This window comes from Oreochromis aureus, linkage group 12, assembly GCF_013358895.1.
Source record: "Oreochromis aureus strain Israel breed Guangdong linkage group 12, ZZ_aureus, whole genome shotgun sequence".
In the NCBI taxonomy this organism is placed as follows: domain Eukaryota; kingdom Metazoa; phylum Chordata; class Actinopteri; order Cichliformes; family Cichlidae; genus Oreochromis; species Oreochromis aureus.
In genome coordinates this window covers 24,327,202-24,348,138 of record NC_052953.1, presented here as the reverse complement: position 1 = coordinate 24,348,138, position 20,937 = coordinate 24,327,202, and the positions used below count along the sequence as shown (strand labels likewise).

General features: G+C 39.5%; 1 protein-coding gene across 1 annotated transcript in view; it reads left to right on the top strand.

Moving 5' to 3' along the window:
- Window positions 1-20,937, top strand: part of trpm3 (transient receptor potential cation channel, subfamily M, member 3) — a 65,658-nt gene that overhangs the window by 26,175 nt on the left and 18,546 nt on the right. Inside the window, exons 8-14 of the mRNA XM_039621152.1 lie at window positions 5,563-5,635; window positions 10,828-10,928; window positions 11,232-11,366; window positions 11,449-11,499; window positions 16,336-16,476; window positions 18,350-18,379; window positions 19,754-20,046. Of these exons, the coding sequence (XP_039477086.1) occupies window positions 5,563-5,635; window positions 10,828-10,928; window positions 11,232-11,366; window positions 11,449-11,499; window positions 16,336-16,476; window positions 18,350-18,379; window positions 19,754-20,046 (824 nt within the window). The remainder of the gene's footprint in view (window positions 1-5,562; window positions 5,636-10,827; window positions 10,929-11,231; window positions 11,367-11,448; window positions 11,500-16,335; window positions 16,477-18,349; window positions 18,380-19,753; window positions 20,047-20,937) is intronic.

Sequence of the window (20,937 nt, the reverse complement as noted above, 5' to 3'; positions counted from 1 at the left end):
TCCTGAGTCTTTGCACTGGTCTAAAAGGGGCAAGTGTGGAAGAGAAAGACAGAGAAAAATTGTGAGTCTATATGGCTCTCTGCCAGAAGGCCTTTGCTTTGATTTTTGACTCTGTGGCAGAAACACCCAAGTAGAAAAGATCTAGACTGCAGGTGACTGGCTGTGTGTGTGTGTGAGAGAGAAGAGGGCTAGTGAAGAGAAACAGGAAGACCAAAGAAAGGCTGTGTCTTATTTTGTTTTACCTTATTTTCAGCATGTTGGTTTATTTATGTGGACAGTTTGTGCTTCAGTCATTTTCTTGTTGGCTCTCCTTTGTTTATTGCACTTAATGTTTTTTATACTGTATGAAGAGGACCTAAAGTACACACTTTTTCAAGCCATTTTTGCCATGCGGGAATGAAGAAAAGGTAGTTTAAGAGTAAAGTTAATCGGTGACTAATATGCACCTTTTGAGTTAGATGTAAATTGCTCTCACGTGTAATTTTTGCATACACTCACCAACCGCTTGTTTGTACTGGGTTGGATACCCTTTTACTTTCAGACCTGTTTTAAATCTTCATGACATAGATTCAACAATCTGCTGGGAGGACTCCTTAGCGTGCACTCAACTCGAAAGTCCAACTGATGATGGTATCTCACTGTTGCTGCAGATGTGGGATATGTAGAAGCCGTTTGAATACAGTGAACTCATTATCACGTTCAAGAGATCAGTTTAAAGTTATTTGGGCCTTGTAACATGGCACCTCATCATGCTGGAAGTAGCCATCAGAGGAAAGGTACAGTTTGGCCCTAAAGGGTCAGCAACAACATTCAGGTTGACTGTGGTGTTTGAACAAAGCTCAGTTACTAAGAAGCCAAAAGTATGCTGAGAAAATATCCCCCATACCCTCAGACCACCAGCATCTGCCTGATCTATACAAGGCAGGATGGATCCCTGGTTTCATGTTTCCTGTTTCCATTTCCTGTTCTTAACTGACAGGAGTGGCACCCGTGTGGTCTTCTGCTACTGTGGCCCCTTCTTCACTTCACACTTCACATTCAGATTTTGCATACCTTGGTTGTTGCAAGTGATCTTTGAGTGATCCTTGACTTCCTATCAGGTCAAAGCAGTCTGGCCATTATCTCTGAACTCTGGTCAACATAGTAGTTTTGCTCAGAGAACATCTGCTCACTGGATATTTTCTTTTTCTCACACCCTTGTCTGTAAACCCTAAGGCTGGGTGTGTGGGAAAATCCCAGTAGATGAGCAGTTTCTGGAACACTCAGGCCTAAATTGCACTAAAAACCATACCATGTTCAAAGTGACTTAAATCATCATTCTTCCCATTCCAAACCTGAGTTTGAACTTCAGCAGGTTATTTTGACCATATCTATATGTCTACATGCATTAAACTGCTGGCATGTGATTGGCTGATTAGATATTAGCATTAAGAAGCAGATGAACAGGTGTAGCTAATGAAGTTTGCTGGTGAGTGCATAATAAGTGCATTGACAGACGTCCAGCCATATCTCACTTTTTAACGTGTCTTGGTGAAGAACAAGAGTTAGGTAGGCGGGGGATCCTTAATATTTATCACTGCAGCGTAGTGGCGTGAAAGACTTCCCAAATTTATCTTTACTCACACTGCTGTTAGTGCTTTCCAACCCACAAAAGGCTTTTTAAAATGTTATGATTCTGTACAGAATAACTGGACAGAATTAATCTCTGCCTTTGAAATAAAATGAGGGTCAGGCCTGTCTGCTGGGTGGTTTTCTGGGGGACTTATTTTCTATAAGACTTAGAGACATTTGGGTTTGGTCAACATCTGTCCAGCATTTCAGATGAATTAGGAAGCCTTTCAGGCATTTATATTAAGCTAACAAATGCTCATCAGTTATAACCGCTATCACCTGTTTTCTCTTCCTCCCTGTCCTACTGCATGTAGCACTCTGCAGTAATAGTAGAGCTGGTAAAGTCTGAGAGAAACTGTAGCATAACCATAAATAACTGCAAAATGGCTCTCATTCTGTGCTGGGATAAAACAAGGGCACTTAAATGAGGGAAATATATAAGATGCTTTGATTTTTTAATTATGCATTTGTTTTCTGACAAATATCTCACACTTGTGACTTTAGTGACATGAACACATGGCAGGAAATAGTGCTGCAACAGTGCTTTGGACAGCACATCCCACAGTAACATCCACATTAATGACAGGACCCTGGGATTCCCAGCAGATCATTGCATTGTAGCGGGATGATACGTCTAGACTTTGTGTGTCAGTTGGGTTAATGTTGTGTGATTGGTGTGATTACTGCACCCCCCCAGTGGGGGTTGGCTGTCAGAGTATGTCCAAGCTTTGTATAAATAAAAGTAAAACCATCTCTGTTTCTTTAATTCGGATTAAATATTGAGGAGGAACCACCAGCCCACAATGTTCCTCCACAGTCCTGACAAGAGCTACTAAGAAAGAGTAAGAGGAAAATGAGAGCAAACGAGCAACTTAAATGGACCATGAGAGAGAGGGATAGAGCAAGTGGGAGGGAACATGGTGGGGACAGATGGAGAGAAAGAGGAGGGGATGTAGGGGGGATGAGACAGGGGGAAAAATGGTTTGGGTATATAGCAAATGGGAAATGAGGTACGCAGAGAGTTTGAGGCACAAACAGAGGGAGACAATTCCTTGGTTCATTATCAGCAGGGCAGTTTATCAGTTTAAAATTTCATGAGTAGAGAAACTTATTTCCCTCGTTCCTCTGTTTCTCGCTGTACTGAAAGCTATTGGTTTATGGTTTCTCCCAGAAAGAAAGAAATATACATGTAAATAATTTATGCTTAAAATTCATCCAGATGAAACCATTAGCAGAGTGTTGTCAGACTTGAACTTTTACCATTGTTATTGCGTGAGCTGCAGAAGACGATTCGGAAACCCGTGATTGTGTGTTTGGCCAGTGTCAGCAGGGTCTTTGCCTGTTAAATGAAGATGAATGTTTTGCAATCAGCTCGGCTCGCTGGAGTATGAAGAGCTGTTTTCTGATCCTCAGGGTATGCAGCATAGCACCTCTGAAGATGCAAGAATCCTGCCTGTTCCTCTTTAATTTCACATATCAATCTTCAATTTGCCAACACAACATCTCGCTCCTTCTGTCTTCCATTTGCTTCATGCATGCTTCTTCTTTCCTGCCGCCTTTTCTCTCAATCCCTGCCTCCACTTGTCTCCCTCTTCTTGTCATTAATGCGTCTTTTCTTAGTTCCTCTATTCCTGTCAAAAGACAGCTGGAATCCACAACAGATGGGTGAATTTATGCCTTGAGTGGAAGAGCAAAAATATTGAAACTGTGTCTACCACTGTGCTAAAGTTGTTTGCTCCCAGTAAGTACTCAAAAGCGTCTTTGAGTGTATGAGGTGAGAAAAAGGAAAAGCCGTCTGTTTACTTTCACTCACATTTATTGATGACTCTCTGTGGGATTGCTGAGATTAAAGCAGCCTTGCATTGTCTCAGAGGATATGTAGCTCAGCTTCTGAGCAGCAGTTTCCCAGCCATAGCAGGTAGCTCATACGCGCAGGGTCACCTTGGGGATGTAATTGGAGGGAGTGACGAGGGATGAGGCAGTGGGCAAAGGATGAAGGGGCAGCATGCCAGTGAGAGGCTGCTGTAAGATTAGTGATTGACAAAAAGATGCTGGGTGGAAGAGGAGAGAGCAGAAGCTATGGTGAACGTTGTCTATAATCATCGTTCATCTACCACACTATCTTTCATTGTAGTCCTGAAGGAATTTGACCAAGAGTCGTGTGTGTGTATGTGCATGTCAGGGAGTGATTGTAGGGGAATTCTTCAACCCACTAATGATAACTACAGGGTATAATGGCCAAAAAGCCAGATTGGTTGAAATTAGGCGCGCACACAAACACGCCCTTAACAGCTGTAGCTCTAGCTGCCCTCTCTGTCTTCAGATATTCTTTCCCTTTTGTCAGTATGAGCAGTTATTTCTGTAAATCATGTTGTCAGAAGGTCACACATTTCACATACGCCGTTTGACTTTTTCAAGCCTCTACACAGGAGCACAGATGAGACTAATCAGTCTCTTAAACACAAAGTCATGCACAAACACTTGGAAAGACTTTAACATGTGATCTACAGATGGCTCCCTAAATGTGTTGTCAGTGTCTATTAGAGTGCAGGCAATGAGTCTGGCATTGTGGCAAATGATGCTCAAGCCACTGGCCACACTATGAAAATGCACACAGGTGCACTGTAACTCCAGGAAGCGAATGAAATTACGCTCTGCACCAGCGACTCACTGGTATCAAGAAGATCTCAATCGATACCTTCACATCTCATTACACTTCTATTTCACCTCCGGAAAGACCCCATGATTAGATGGGCACATGACCACCACATGCACATGAGCATGCACGCACCTAAAAGCTACCCTTATTAGCAATTAGTTTTTGTTCAAATTAGCAAAGAGCCAATAAAAACAGATCATGTAAAATATCAATGTGGACTTGAATTACTTGTGTTCACTTAGCGTGAAAGCGGGAACGAGATATAGCGGGATAAAGGGGAGCGTTAGCCTACAACATTGCAGCATTGCCCAAGGGATGCAGCAGCAACAGCAGCAGCAAAGACTGCGGATTCCTGGAGCCCCACGAAATGAAGGCATTTGGGGTGGGGGTGGGGGAGGGGGTGTAGATGGGAAAGAAGATGTGCTGCGGGGAGGGAGGTGGGAGGAGATGGATGGCTGGTTGTAAGGGATTAGAGGAATAGCTCATCAAGCATTCAGAACACGGATTCTCTCATGCTCCCACAAGGTGCCTTTCACACATGCACACATATGAGCACGTGTGCCCACACGTTAACACCATTACGTGTGCGCTGTTGCTATTTATGACTTAAAAAAAAATCAAGAAAACCCACAGCATTTCTCAAATTACCCTCTCAGCTGACTTTAGCTTGCATCCGTCGCACCATTTGCTCATTCTCACACATGATGTAAAATATGCAGCAAATAAAGATCTAAACTGGGCAGTGAGTAAAATATTCCCTTTAAGCCTAATCCGAAAAGTGTACGACACAGCGGAAAAAAAGACCAGAATGAACTGTGTTAGGGGAGAAAACCCGCAGTTCTTATTCATTTGAACCTCCTCCCTTTCGTGTTTTTACTCGTTCTCCTCAGTTGCCTCCTCAGCAAATCCCTTCATTCCCTCTTTCCATTGAACAGGCTGCTTGTGGAGTTCTCTCTATAAGAGCCAAGAGAGAGGGGGACTACCGTACAGTACATGAGAGGATTTCATCAGCTCTCCCCCTTTCCTCCACCGAGCACCTCAGCAGAAGTGTTTTTAGTGAAGCCGTTTAATCCAGCAAATAAGAGCACACACGGTGTAGCTATATTACTTTCTTTATATGCTATGAGCATACATTAAGACATTTGCTCCAACAAGAATCGAATGACTCAAAACTAAAGTCACTTTGCTTTCACAGGAAAAACCTCACCTCTCTTCCAGACGCTCTCACTTTTCTGTCTCCTTGACTTTCTTTCTGTGTGTGTGTGTGTCATTGTCTGGTCATTGTCTCACAGATAACAGTTTTCCGGATGGGATCGGAGGGTCATCAAGACATTGACCTTGCCATTCTCACGGCGTTACTCAAAGGTGAGTATGTTGGTACGTGTGTGTGTTTGGTGTTTGTTGAAGCATGAGTCCACAGTGAGTGACTTCAATTTCACTCCTCAAATGTTGTTATTTGGCAGTTTCTTTACATGAAAGGAAGATGATTGTTTCAGAAAGCGTTCCTTCCTCATACACTGTTCCAGTTAGTTGCTCAAATCACACAGGTTTCTGGGGTTACACCTCGTAGCTCTGGAATAAAACACAGAGAAATCTGTGCGTATTCTTCCATTTAGTATTTTCTGATAAAAGCAAATTTTATATTATTTTATCAGTTGCTTTCGATCCAGTATAGAAGTGAGCAATGGGTAGACATTTTGTGTTCACTTATTGTCTAGTTTGCATCCAGCAGTTATAGATGACCGACTTTTCACCTTGCTAATTTTTTTTCTGTGTTAGTTTTTGTGGTAATTGCACTGAATGATGGTTCGAGCTACACATTTGTTATACAGAGATGATGAAATATTATTGTTAGGTGATCCTGTTCAGCTGCTCGTTAACATAAATGTCTCATCAGCCAGTCACATGGCAGCAACGCAATGCTTTTAGGTGTGTAGATATAGTCCAAACGACCTGCTGAAGTTCAGCCTGAGCATCATAATAGGAAACAAAGGTTTAACATTTAAGTGACTTTGTGTCATGGTTGTCAGAAAGAGACGGGCTGGACTGAGTATTTCAGAAACTGGGATCTACTGCGATTTTCCCGTAAAACCATCTCTAGAGTTTTCAGAGAATTGTGCGAAAATATCTGGTGAGCTGCATTTCTCTGGGTGAAAATTCCCTGTTGATCCCAGAGATCAGAGCAGAATGGACAGACTGCTTCAAGCTGATCGGAAGCCAACAATAAATCACATAATGATTATAGACCCAACGAATACAGAAGAACACTTTAAAATGTAAGACACATCAAATCTGGAAGCAGATGGTTTTCCAGGAGCAGAAGACCAGGTGCCACTCCTGTCAGCTGAGAACATCAACAGTTATCCCAAAATTTGACTATAGATATGACAAACTTTGCCTGTTATGTTGAGTCTAGATTTCTGCCAAAAGATTCTGATGGTAGGGTCAGAATTTGACGTAAACAGCATGAAAGCATTGAGCCTTCCTGCCTTTTATCAGTGGATCACTCTGCTTGTGCAGGCATAATAGTGTGGGGGTATTTTCTTGGCTTGCTTAGTGCCCCTTAGTACCAGCTGAGCATTGTTTAAATGGCACAAGCTACCTAAGTATTGTTGCCGAAAATGCCCATCCCTTTATGACCACATACAGTATAAAGCATCTTCTGATGGCTGTTTTCAGCACGATGCCACGTCAAAAAACCCAAATCGCCTCAAACTTGTTTTGAGTTCACTGTATCCAAATGGCCTCCACAGTAACCAGATCTAAATCCAATAGAGCATCTTTGGGATCTGGTGAAACGGAAGATTGACATCATGGATGTGCAGCCAGCAAATCTCCAGCAACTATGCTATCGTGTCAATATGGACCAAAATCTCTGAGGAGTATTTCCAGCACCTTGTTGAATATATGAAACAATGAATTAAGTCAGTCCTGAAAGCAAAAGGTGGTCCAATCTAATGCTATCAAGGTGTAACTAACAAAGTGAGTGGTGAGTGTATATTTAGGTGTCTAATTGTTTAAGTAATTACTTAAACATAAGGGGGTTGCAGCTCTAGTTTCCCAACAGCTACAGTATTAAAGCCATTACAGGCAGGCTTACAGTGAGCTCAGCTTTCTCATTTTGTATGCTAATTAAAAACCTGAGATAAAAATAACACCTGTAAAATCATCAATTAGCGCAAACACAGCTGCTCATTACCTCTGTGGCTGGAGACAAGTAATTCCAGGATGACACTGCCAGTCCCCCGTAAGTGCCCTGTCTTTTGTGGCATTTCCTTTGAAGAATATATTTGCATTTAAGTTGCACTTATGAAATACATTTTCACGAGGTAAAAAGATTTTTTGTGAAAGCCATGTATCATCTAAGCACAGCTCATGTTGTAAAATATCTTATATTTACACATGTACAGAACTTTATGTGGCATGGCCATTCAAGGGCTGCTGTCATGGCCAAAAGTTTTTGGCACTGATATCACTTTCAAAACTTTGGACCACGAGGGTTTCTGTCTTTTAAAGGAGAAACACTGAGTACTCTGGGACTGCACGTCAGATCACCTTATAAAATATCTCATAAATGGCTCCTCAGAGACAAGCTAATAGTGATTTAAAGGCTCATATCCTTCTTGTTTCCTCCTCCATTTATCACACTGCAATGCATTCTATTTAATCAGCATGACAACATGAGGACTGACACTGTGAAATATGCACAAAGAAGCGCTGAAGAGCAAACCATTATGACCAGCTCTCCGTCATGTGCTGTTGGTCTTTGCTGTGACAGTAAAACACTTCACACCCACTGAGTTATGGACTACAAGACTTCTAAAGTGGCTCTGGCACTGAAAAGTTTACATTTTTAGGGTATACCCCACATTAAACAGCCCTTTCCTGTTTAATGTTTGTCCCTCTCCAAACCATTGTTTGAAAGTACTCATTAATGCTGGCCATGAATGATTCACAAGTACTGCCATTTTCGAGATTCTCTGAACAGTTGTCTGGGCACAAAAATTTGGAACTTGGAAAAAAAAGTTCAGTCTTTTACAACTTCCAATTCTCCTAGATCCAATACATTCACTGTGAGTGGACATAATGCTTTGGTTCATGAGCGTACAGTTGTAAAAAGCTTTATATTCAAGCTGTTCTGTAACAAATTCCTATACATTTGTTAATAAGAATGAAAAATTACTAACGTAAACCACACACACACACACACACGAGTGGGAGAGAGACGGGATTCATGGATCCATTTGCTCAATTGGTTGTTCAGTAGGTTGTATTGATTGTGGTTTCTGTTGCTTCTTCTATGCTCACAGGAGATTGCATGCATTTTCTCTTCCTGTCACACACACACACACACACACACACACTAGAAACTAGAAGTACAGACATCATGCATGCATGCCAAGGATCAGTGATTCCTGTGGGAGTGCTTAGAAATTCAACACATATGATTGGCTGTCTCAGGAATTGTTCCCTAGAGGAACATGCCAGTCCACAGACAAGGAAAAAGTGCAAAAGAGTAGCTTGCAGTGATGATGAAAAATTTATTTGGCCCATCCATTAATTATCTTCATCCCAAACTCTTTTTCTTTCATTCTGTTACCTTTTCTATATATACATAAGGTTATTGTGTTTAATTAGATCTGCTATTCATGTCTGTTCACATTGTTAGAGAAGCTTTTGTGAATAAGTGAAGGAAGAACGTGAAATCAAAGAGCGAAAAGGCAAAATAGCAAAAAGAACATAATTAAAAAGAAATTAGAAAAATTAAAAATGAGTTAGGGGCAAAATTGTCTTATGATCAACAGCACAGGGGCCATTTCAGATGCAATTCTCATTCTGCAGCTGCGTGAATGAGATGCGTTCAAGGCTTTTAGTGTAAAATGAAATCGGTCACATCCTGCCTGAGAGCTTTTTAAAACACTGGATTAGACTCCTTCACCAAGGAACTAAGCCACCGCCTGAGGCTCAACAAAAAAAAAAAAACATCACAGTCAGGAATGCACAGAGTGGAGCGAACTGAGCAAGAATCGAAGAAAGAGAATTTAAGGGGTGAGCGCGAGCCTCTGTGAGAAAGATAGAAAGATTAAGAGAAGTGGAAAGAGACATCGCAGAGAGGAAACAACAACTACACACAGATGGTGCAAGTGTGGTGAGGTGGGAGTAATTGATGGCCTGCTGTCTGGGGTAGTCAATATCCTAAAGATTGGGTACATAAAGTCAGTTGACTTCAGTCCAACCCTGCAGGAAGAGAGAATGAAGTCACAGGCCTTTGATAAAACAGGACCTCCTTTCCTTTTAATATATACATATCTCCCCTAAAACTCCTATTAGTGGGCAGTGCTTGTTATCAGTGGGACTCACTCCATTAAGCTCTAGTGATGCAGCACAAGCCTTAAGTCAGGGAGAGCAGGCTGTAAAGTGATGATATTGGGATTCTTAATAAAAATCACACCATCTTGTCAAACCGGGGATATTATTGTGTTTTACCTTATACTTGATTTGTCAGAAGGCTAAAAAATCAATTTCTTCCTTTGTGTTTTTCTTGTTTTTCTCTGTTTGCACTGCGCTAAATTATTGTTGGGAACAGCAGGCTGTGATCTTGTATTACGTCTCATTAGTCAGCATTTGCTGAAATGTGTTGGTACAAACAGGTACAACGACAAAAAATAATATCTCTCATGGACTGACTGTCTAGTCAGTTCAAATGCTGTAAGTGCTTTTTTTTAACGCAACCTTGAAAAACTGAGTTAATTCCAAAATATTAGATGACAGAAAACAAGAGGGGCGAGAGAAAGGAAATGATAGGAGTGCAATTTCATTATGATATTAATTTCAGTCACAGTCACCATTTAGAGGAAAATAGCTCAACAGATTTACACAAATCTTGTAAACAAGGTATTTTTTCCACCCAGCATTACACTCAATTTAATCCACTCACACTCTTTTGTTATTATTATTATCATTTTAATCTTGCATTTGTATACAGTGGAGTTCTTTTACTTTGTCTTCTAGTTATGTTACTGCTATGTTTTCTGGAGGACTGAAGTGAAGGATCAGAGTACTGTAAATGATTTTGGACACAGAACTCAAAGGAAAAATGTGTAGTCCACATTTTCTGCAGGGATGAGGTAGAGTGTTAAAGAAATGCTTATATCAATGAGTAAAGATGGGCTCTTCTGTTTTACAGACAACAAGCGCAGCAAAGGCACAATACTATTCATAAAAGCTTCAAGTAGACCAAACATTCGTCTTGTCACAATAACATTTTGCAGTTTAGCCGAGCACTTCAGCAAAACTGCAGCACTGTACAAATATACAAATTCTGCAGAGTAATAAATCAACACAATGTCCATTTAGAATAATCATTAAAAATTATATATTTTGGGTGATTCTGATATATTGATGTTGATATATTGATCAAAGATATAGATGTGGCAGTGAGGATATACTATAAATAGGAAAAGGCTGAAGAACAAAGCACACAAATATATATATATATATATATATAGTTGTGTTTCTCCTAAAGAAAAACTTGTATGTGTAACAATCCATACCAGGTGCTAATGCTTCAGCCCCAGATCAGCTGAGTTTGGCTTTGGCGTGGAACAGAGTGGACATCGCACGGAGTCAGATCTTCATCTACGGACAGCAGTGGCCTGTAAGAAGCAGATACAGTATAAACCAGAATATATGTGATATATATATACTGTGTTATTACTTATATTCACAGGATGTTTGAACCTGATTTATTCGCCCTGATGCGATGAAACAGACTGTTAAAAAAACTGTATGTCTCAACTCTGAATTTCACAGTAGTTGAATTTGAGCTTATTACTAATACTGCTCTAATTATTATAACAATGATAGCTCATGATGCTCAACGTTGTTTGCATAAGAAGAAATACTCGATGTAGTTCTTGTGTATAGGATGTGGTATCACTGTATACTGTGTATGTCCTAGGTTGGTTCCCTGGAGCAGGCGATGCTGGATGCCTTAGTTCTGGACAGAGTTGACTTTGTCAAGCTACTGATTGAAAATGGAGTCAGCATGCACCGTTTCCTCACTCTTTCCAGGCTGGAGGAGCTCTATAACACGGTAATGACAAGCATAAAGTGGTGAAAATGCGCTTTTAAAAAAACCAAAACTCATTCTGTTACTTTTTTCTTTCTTTCAACAGCGCCATGGACCATCAAACACGCTGTACCACCTCGTCAGAGATGTCAAAAAGGTATGACCATCACTGCCGTCCCAGTAGCTCTGTTGCTGTTCAGTATGGGAATGTGGTATATTAAAGAAGACAAGTTTGACTCCATAGAGTTGCAGTTGCTTTCTTTGTGGTGTGTGTTGTTATGCTGTTCGCATCACTCCTTATATATCTACATTTTGCACTAGTTGCTGTAAACTGCAAATAGAGGCCGGCCGGCTTTTCTTTTTCAGCTGGAGTTGCGGGCTGCAGTGGCTGTGTAGTGCTGTGCACGACTCTCATCCCTCTCATGATTCCTCAGTTTACTCCTTTCTTTATCAAAGGCACACACCACCACGGTAAACAAACACTACATGTATTAAATATTGTTTTATCCGCAGAACTCGGAGCAATACTGAGCAAAGTGAGACCACAGTGGAACTGCTGCAAGGCTGAAGAGCTTAGTAGTCCCACAGTTTGTTTAAGTTTTAACTTGTATTTTAAATGGCCTGTAACTTGATTTCTTGAATAGTGATAGTTGAGACACAAGGTGATTCAGAGAGCTTTACGGGGGAGTGATAGAAAAACACATTTAGAATATTTAAATAAGGGATGTCAAACTCATTTTACATTGTGGGCCACATGTCCCCACTTTGATCTTACGTGGGCCGACCAGTGTGAAGAAGTCTAACTGCACATTTAATCTGTGAGATATTTTAATATAGGAAAAAGAAGTGTAATTTCAGCAGCACGTCTCAGCTTTTGTACATGATAAAGAAATGCTGCTTCAGTACATTAGAAAATGTGTCAGCATGACTTTGGACTTAAATTGTAAGGAAAAAATGTGTAAAATGACAGAAAAAGCTCTGGCATGTCATTGCCTACAAAGGGTTTTTTTTTCTTTTTTTCTGAAACCAATGTAAAATCTGATTTTTTTTTAAATTGTTTACTATATATTAGATAGCAAAAAAAAAAGCTTAAAAAACCCCCAAAACTTCTATGGTGCCTTAAAATTGCTCATGATAAAAGGTGAGAGCATGTATTTTACATTCAGCACATATCATAGTTTTGAGAGATGATAGAGAGGTCAACAACCATTACCATTAGCATGGAGACATGCTCATTAATTATCGTGTTACTAATTGCAGTGACGCCACATGCGCCTCTGAAAGTGTCTGTAATCTCCCTTCCTTTACTTCTTCCCCTATCTTTGCACAAACTTCGATCTCATGCTGGTGTAGAAAGCAGGAACACGCACCGTACAGTAACTGCTATCTCACTGCACCATTTCAGCAATGTGCAAAATATACATTGTAGTGCATGGCATAACGTTACCATCTCCTTTCTGCAGAGCTGTGTGTAATTGCAATAGTGTTGCTGAGTGTTTGTGTGTCACTGTTCTATCATGGTATGGTGCTAATTAGATTTAAATTTAGATCTTCATGGCATAGCTGCTTCCTTTCTTTCTCATTGGTCTTTGAAGATTGTTAGGCTTTACCGCTGGCATTTAATGGCTATTAATTAGATTTAAATTGCAGGTATTTTGCTAATATCAGCGCTCTGGGTGAATGCAGGCTGTGTTCAAGTTCAGTCTGCAGATCAAGAAAAGCGATCGTGATAGAAATGGGTTTCTGTACTACACCTAGTAAATAATCAAATGAATTGCAGAGTGAATGAACATTGTAGCTTTATGTACAGTTTGTGGCTTTAGTGTTGCTTACCAAACAGGGGTTGGGAAGGCATCCCAATGTAGTAGCAGTGTGCTTTTTACCCTCAGTTTGCTTTGCTATTTACAAACTGAGAGAGAGGAGATAGCTAAGAATACATTATTAGTTTATAAGAACCTAAACCCATTAGCCAACATGAACAGTAGGTTAAGAAATGTGGATCTAGTACACAGCACAGTATATATTTCACCAATGTCTTTACGGTTATCATCTGAGAGGTTCATATAGTTTGGGCAAAATGTACCTTAGTCAAAGCACCTGGTTTAAACTATAGCCGTAAATGTTAGAGGCAAATTTTAAAAGTTTCAGTTACTCCTTAGTAAGTCTGCTAGGACTCAAAGCTCAGAGTGTATTCATAGAAGGTGCAAACAAACAGCTATTAGCTTCACCTTTAACACCACGGGGAATTATAGGAGGGATCAACAGCTACTTGCTGGTACATGTGTATATACTGCACACTCAGCAGATTTGTCAGTATAAGAGAGTGGAGAACAATTACTATTGAAGTTATTTAAAATAAAATAAGTACATGCCATGACTTTTCCAACATCACTGATCCTCTTTGAAAATTTTCTTCAGGTAAAGGTGATATAGTCAAACAAACAACATGCTAGTGCATCTCAAAAACTTATCATAGTGTGAAAAAATTCCCTTTTTATTTTCATTTTCATGATTATGGCTTACAGCTCATGAAAATGTGAATTAAAATATTTAATTTCAAATTTGAGCAAATCACTATTCAAACAGTATAAATACAGTATAAATATTTGTGAGTGCAACCACAATCACAGAGACGCCTGCTGACTAGGCAGTTGTCCAGATAACCTTCTACAAGGAGGGTAAGCCTCAGAAAAGGCTGCCTGTTTGCACAGTGCTGTAGCAAAGCAAATTAACGAAGAGTTGCCTGGAAAGGAAAAGTTGACAAAAACAGAGATGAGAAGACTGTCAAGAAAAGTCAGTTCAACAACTTGGGAAAGCTTCACAAGGACTGGACAGAGGCTGGTATCAGTGCATCAAGAGCCACCACGCACAGATGGTTTTAGGAAAAGGTTTTCAACTGTTACATTTCTAATATCAACCCACTCCTGAACAAGAGACAATATTAGAAGTGTCTTATCTGGCCCAAAGAAAAAAAAAGAACTAGACTGTTGCTCAGAAGTCCAAAGTCCTTTTTTTTTTTAGATGAAAGTAAATTTTGTATTAGATTTCGAAATCAAGGTCAAAGAGTCTGATGGAAGAGAGGCACAGATTCCAAGCTGTCTGAAGTCCAGTGTGAAGTTTCTGCAGTCTGTGATGATTTGGGATCATCTGCGGTTGTTGGTTGTGGTCGGTGCTTTGTGTTTCATCAAGTCCAAAGTCAAGGCATCTACCAGGAGCTTTTAGAGCATTTCATGCTTCCATCTTCATGAAAATACTTATTACTTTTCATTTCCAGCAGCACTTAGCATCTGACGTGAAATAATTTACTTTACATTTACATAAAAGTTTACCTGTTTGAACTAATTGAAAAAAAAGTTTTTCACAATACTCTCATTTTTTGAGATGCACTAGCAGAGTCCAGTTCAGAGTCTTGTAGATACCTACAAGTCTAACAAAGGACATAAAAAGGTCTCTAAATTATTTGAACTAAATTGTTCAACTGGGCAGCATCAGTAAATTTAGGCAGTGAGCCGTCAGTTAGTCGCCTCCAAATATTTTGTCACATGAACTGTGACAAAAGAAGAGTGAGGCTGAATTCTTCCACAGCAATGTGAAAGACTGATGAACTCATACAGAAAACTGTTACTTCAACTTAAGCGGTTGTACAAGGTACTGAATCATGGGGTGCATTTGGTTTTTCACAGGTTTGTATAGGTAAAATATTTTTGGAGTAATGTTCTCAAAAAAATTTGTGGGTGAAATTTGAAACGGTAACTGCAAGAAAACTGAAAGATTTATGCCTTTAAATTTACAAATTCCTTTGAGCACACAGAGGTTAATCCTATTAAGTCTTTTGTGTTGGGGTTTTTTGTACTTACTTTACAACAGAAGAATATCAAGTAATTATTTGCAATTAAATGTTAGAAAAGATAAAGAAACCACATTTTAGAATCAAATGCTTTCTCATTTACAAGTGCTATAAAAGTCAACAGTTTCTATTGGATATACTTATTTTCACCCGTGAAACAGTGATGAGTAGCACACAGAGGATTTTTAGGATGCCACATCTGATTGAAGAACAGTCACGACAGGTAACTGGTGTCTCAAAGGTGCATTGGCTGCCAGGATAATTGCTGCAGGGTTGATGTTGAGGGCATGAGGAGGAGTAGCGAGTGTCGACATGGTTATAGTCCACATGTGAAGGTGCTTCTGTTTCAATAGTGAGTCTCACCTTCCGTGTTAATAGCTGTCTGTCTATCTTTCCACTCTCTTCCAGGCTAATGAGTCATTTATACTTTCCTTCTCTTTTCTTCTCCTCGAGACTGCATTGAACCTCACTGTGAAGATCTCATTATATCCCTAAATGCAAATTATGACAAATCATTCACTTTTTTTTTTACATGCTTTGTAATTGTCCTCAGAAATTACACTCTCTAATTCACACTGCACCTGAGATTTAATTCTCTCCTCATTTTCAGCTCCTCTATTGAATATAAAAGAATAAGTTACACTTTGGGGCTTTATCGTGTCACATTGTAGAAAGTGTAATAGGATCCCTGAAACTGTGATCCTTTTTAAAAAAAACATTTTTTCATTTTTTTGCTTACAGTATTGATAAAACTGTTTCACGTTTCTGCATGGAAAACAAGACCCATGTAAATATCAAAAGCCAAACTGAACCACAGTCTGGTTGAGATAACAATTTATTAAAGAGACTGGAAGAGAGATCTTGCCCGAGAGTTTCTGTGTATCTCATTTCTCCTGCTCTTGCTTATCATGCCGTTTATTCACTGACATTATGTGTTCTTTCCAAGCAAGAGTATCCAGGGTTCAGTTGGATCTACTTCAAGGTGAATCAGATAATCAAGTTTTCTTTCATAGCCAAAAACAGTTTGATATGGATTTTGTGCAGTGAGTGTATATGGCTGTGTGATTTTGTTTTGTACTCTTGTTTCCCTTCCTGTGTTAATCAGTCGGTGTGGGTCGTTGCCTGTTAACCCTGTTTGGTTTTTAGGGAAACCTGCCCCCGGACTACCGGATCAGCCTCATTGACATTGGACTGGTCATTGAATACCTCATGGGCGGGGCTTATCGGTGTAACTACACCAGGAAGAGGTTCCGAACTCTATACCATAACCTCTTCGGACCCAAGAGGGTGAGTGAATGAGTCTCACCTGAATTATCCTCTTAGTGTTTAATCAATTTCAGATCTACTGTCATTAATCCAAGGAGCAGCACCAGCTAAATGAGCCTCATTATCAAACTTGTCCTCACAAGGATAAGAGGATAATAACAGCAAATTGCAGTATATTTCTTGTACTAACATATTTATCAGAGAGTATAAAGGTCAGCTGCGCTTTGCGGATGGTAATTAATTAACTTTTGGATGCAAGTTTTGATGATTTTGACCTGACAAATGGCAGAAAAGGAGATCTGTAGTGGGACGTCAGTGAGACACGTGGTTTTTTTGGACAAAAAGATGGGAGCGGTTTTTAGTAATTTTGTTTTTTATCAATACCAATTCCAGAAAAATATTAGTCTGAAAGTGCAGCATAAAAATAGGTAAGAATAAAAATGACTGAGTGAGTCCTACATTTATGCTGCACTTTTTGAATTTATCAGCAAAAGCAGGGTTACAGCGTGAAAAAAATAAACAAAAGTCCCCCCCCCCCCACGGTCATGGCAGATGGCTGCTTCTCCCTGAGCCTGGTTCTGCTGGAGCCTTCTTCCTGTTAAAATGGAGTTTTTCCTTCCCACTGTCACCAAACAGTGGCCTGTGATTTGGTGCTATCTAAATATATCTAAGTGCATAATTACTTATGTAAGTGTAATTGCCTGAAATTAGAAAAAGGCACCAATATGTTTAAGGGATTAATTTTGGGTTTCAACTGAGAAGAATTTAGTTAATATGCACATACTTACACAAAATTAGCTTTTATTTGTGTGTTAGGGTGCTGTTGATCAGCACAGGTTAAATATATGAACATTGCTTCCCCTGTTATTCATTTGCACATCAAGTAAAGTAGGAACACAGCATGCCCTATCATAAGCCTAATGCAACAAATCATCTTTGTGTAGCAGTTGCTCTTCATTATGTGCCGTCATCATCATCAAACTGCACACAGTTCATTACAACCCCACCAGTAAGTTATGTTGGTGATTAGTACACACAACCAAAGTGACAAAGTGATCTCTGAAATCGTGCTTTGCTTGATGGTTGTGTTTTATACAGCTGCACATGTTGCACATTATATATATTTCACATTCTGTTCTCTCATTCTACCTCGAAAACCTGCACACTTGTGAGGAAAATGTAAACATGCATAACTGTATAAAACACAATACTTAATGATGCACTTTGGTATTTGCTCATTCAGTTGTGTTTGTGAGCGTTGTGTGCATGTGAACCTTTGTGCATCTGTTTATCTTACTGTACAAGACTGCACGGTAGCCACAAAGCAGCTGGAAAGGCACAGATAACATTTGAGGTAAGAAACAGGAGAGACAGAGCAAGGAAGCAAAATGAGAGAGAGAGACAGAGTCACCTCCACTTTAACTGTGATTTTCTAGACCAAGTGAATGCACAGCCACATAGTTATGTGCATGCACACATAAACACATGTTAAGGAAGAACAAAGTCTTGAAATAGATGTAGATATCAGAATCCCCACAAGAGATTTGGGTTATTTTTACCAACTCAGATGATGGCTCATGAATACATAATTCATACATGCCCTGCTTTAATGCAGATACACAGTGCTGTACCAGATCTACAAATATAAATTCATTTAATACATGCAAGCAGAAAAGGATAAGATATTATTGCCATATATACAGTCACTCCAATGAGCACAAAGTGCTATCCCTCAGTATCGGTTCCATTTTGAAGCATGCAAATAAAAGTCAGTGATTTGCTCTGTTTAAATGATCTTCTTGGCCTGTAAGTCTTGTGCTTAAAAAGTAAAGTGTGCTATAAAATACATTCAACAAGGTCTCGCTGTGTGTTAATGTTTCTTTTTCATTTCTAGCCCAAGGCTCTGAAACTGCTGGGGATGGAGGTGAGTCTTGATCCAATCATGGTTGTTATTTAGTCATTCCTTCACTGTTCCTAACCCTTATCTCTCAAGCCTCTTCACTTAACTGGTCTACAGTTTACTCATCTAAATAAGTGTGCTCATCAAAGTGTGTGCCGTGTGCCTCTCAGTCGATGAAGGGAAGCTCTAGATGTATATTTAATCTATTTTGCTGGTTAATTTTATACATTTGTGAGTCAGCTGAGTGCTTTTCAAACAAACAGCCAATAAAACAAAACAAAGTCATTTTGGTTTACAGCTTGTTCTCAGATTTATGGACTTTTTAAAAAGCTGGAGACTCATGCTCCAGACAGTTTAAATGCATATATATCTTGCAGCACATTTCAAAGCAGTCCTGCTGTATTCAGCTGAATAAGCTATGGATGACCTGATCAGATTTATGTGGTATGTGGTGTAATTTCTTAAAGCTTCACAAAGCACTGTGTCTCAGAGGTATTTATACGCATGGCTGTCCATTCCTTTGTTTTTCTGTATGTTGTGAATTTATCTCCCCATGTGTCGGTGTGTGTTCTCTGTTGTTTTTGCCACGCCATTACCTTTCTATCTTCACAAAGCCTATTTATCATCTAGCCAGTATGTATGTCAGAAATACTGCTGTTAAAAGGTGACAGCTGTGATCGCTGAAGGGTTTCTTTTGTAATCCTTGCAATCATTTCAAGCATTGCAAAAATTTCATTTCTGAATATCACTGAAATTTGGTAGCTTATACCAGATATTTGTCACTATCTGTAATTGCTGAATATTTTACTGCTCTGCAATCTTTTATGTCCAGCTGATCTCTTGCACTGAAAGTTTATTTTTCAAATGAATTTAGTGGTTTTCAACAGTCTAAATGTGAAATTATGTCATTTAATGACTGACTGGCAGCAGCTATGTCTCCAGAGACCGACAGCCAACTTGGTGAAAAGCCAATAAATTTACCTCTTGCAAGGTTTTTTGCTCTTAATCGAACTGAAACTATATTATAAAGAAGTTAAATTATATTTAAAATTGTGGAGATGTACATGAGACCATACCCGCTCTGTGTTATCTAGATTGCTTAGTATTAAGCACAGTGTGCTCTAGCTTGTCTCGTCAAAATATGACTTTCCAAGCATTTATAGAAGATCAGTTTAGTCGTCTTGATGTGGTCGAACCAAAGTTTTCTTCAGAGGTTTACATCATGTAAAACTTTCAAATTTCTTGGGTGACACTTGTGATCAGTATTTACAATCCAAACCACATATATGCATAATGTTTTCCTTCTATGCAGAAAAGATCTGAAAAATCCCTGAGAAATACTTTTATACAGATGCTTCTGTTCTCCCTTCAGTTTCACATGTTGTTGATCCCCACTAGGATGACATGCCAATCCGAAGAGGTCGTCAGAAGACGACACGTAAACGAGAGGAAGAGGTGGACATCGATTTGGACGACCCAGAAATCAACCACTTCCCTTTCCCCTTCCACGAGCTGATGGTGTGGGCTGTGCTCATGAAACGTCAGAAGATGGCGCTGTTCTTTTGGCAGCATGGTGAAGAGGCCATGGCCAAGGCCTTGGTGGCATGTAAGCTTTGTAAGGCCATGGCACACGAAGCATCTGAGAACGACATGGTGGATGACATTTCCCAGGAACTAAACCACAACTCTCGGTGGGTGACATGATATATTTCCATGTTATCCCAATCTTTCTCAGTCTGGCTCACTCTTTATCTTTCCCTCCCTCTGCCGGCTTATGTGGGTTAAACAGGATATTCAAGTATAGTTTTATATATAAATAATGTATATTGTAGTACTTAGAAGAGCTGGAAAACATGGAAACATTTCTGCTCTAAATGATTAATGTAAAGCTGAGCTAAGAGTCTAGACAGGAGCGTCTACCCCATACTTCAGTATATGTAGGTAGATGCACATACACACATGCCTTCCCTCATACAAACTGACCTGTTTCAGACTAGCTCTCATGGGATGTAAGTGACACACATAAAAAGATCTAATAACATGCATCACCATTAGTTAAGGATAGGCATCTGAGATTGCGGTAATGCCTGAGATGAACACACACACACCAACATTTGAAAAGCTAACCTTGTAATTGGCATATTTGAAGTTAACTTTCCACACAATTTACAATTTACAATATTTGGATTCCTGAGTGAGTTTTTATGTAAATGAGCACAGATGTGAGCTTGTGTTTCATATATATTATCTAGCAGCATTAGTGGCTTTATGTACAAAGGATGGATAAAATTTCTTTAGTTCAAAATTGAATGTGATGCTGTAAAAAATGAATGTCCTGAAATGAAGGTATGAAAAAAGTATTGTGTAGGATTTTGGAGCCCAATTAAAAATGTGATATAAGCGATGGTACTGGTACAGGTGCTGCTTTGAACATCTGAGAAAACTGTTGTGTTTATGCATGTATTTGTGTTGGCCACACTATATTTCTTTAATTTATCAAAGATATGCTGCATTTAATAATAGCCGTGTAAGTCATCTAAACATTCACCTAGTAACCATTTCAAACCGCACAGTTTTTATGT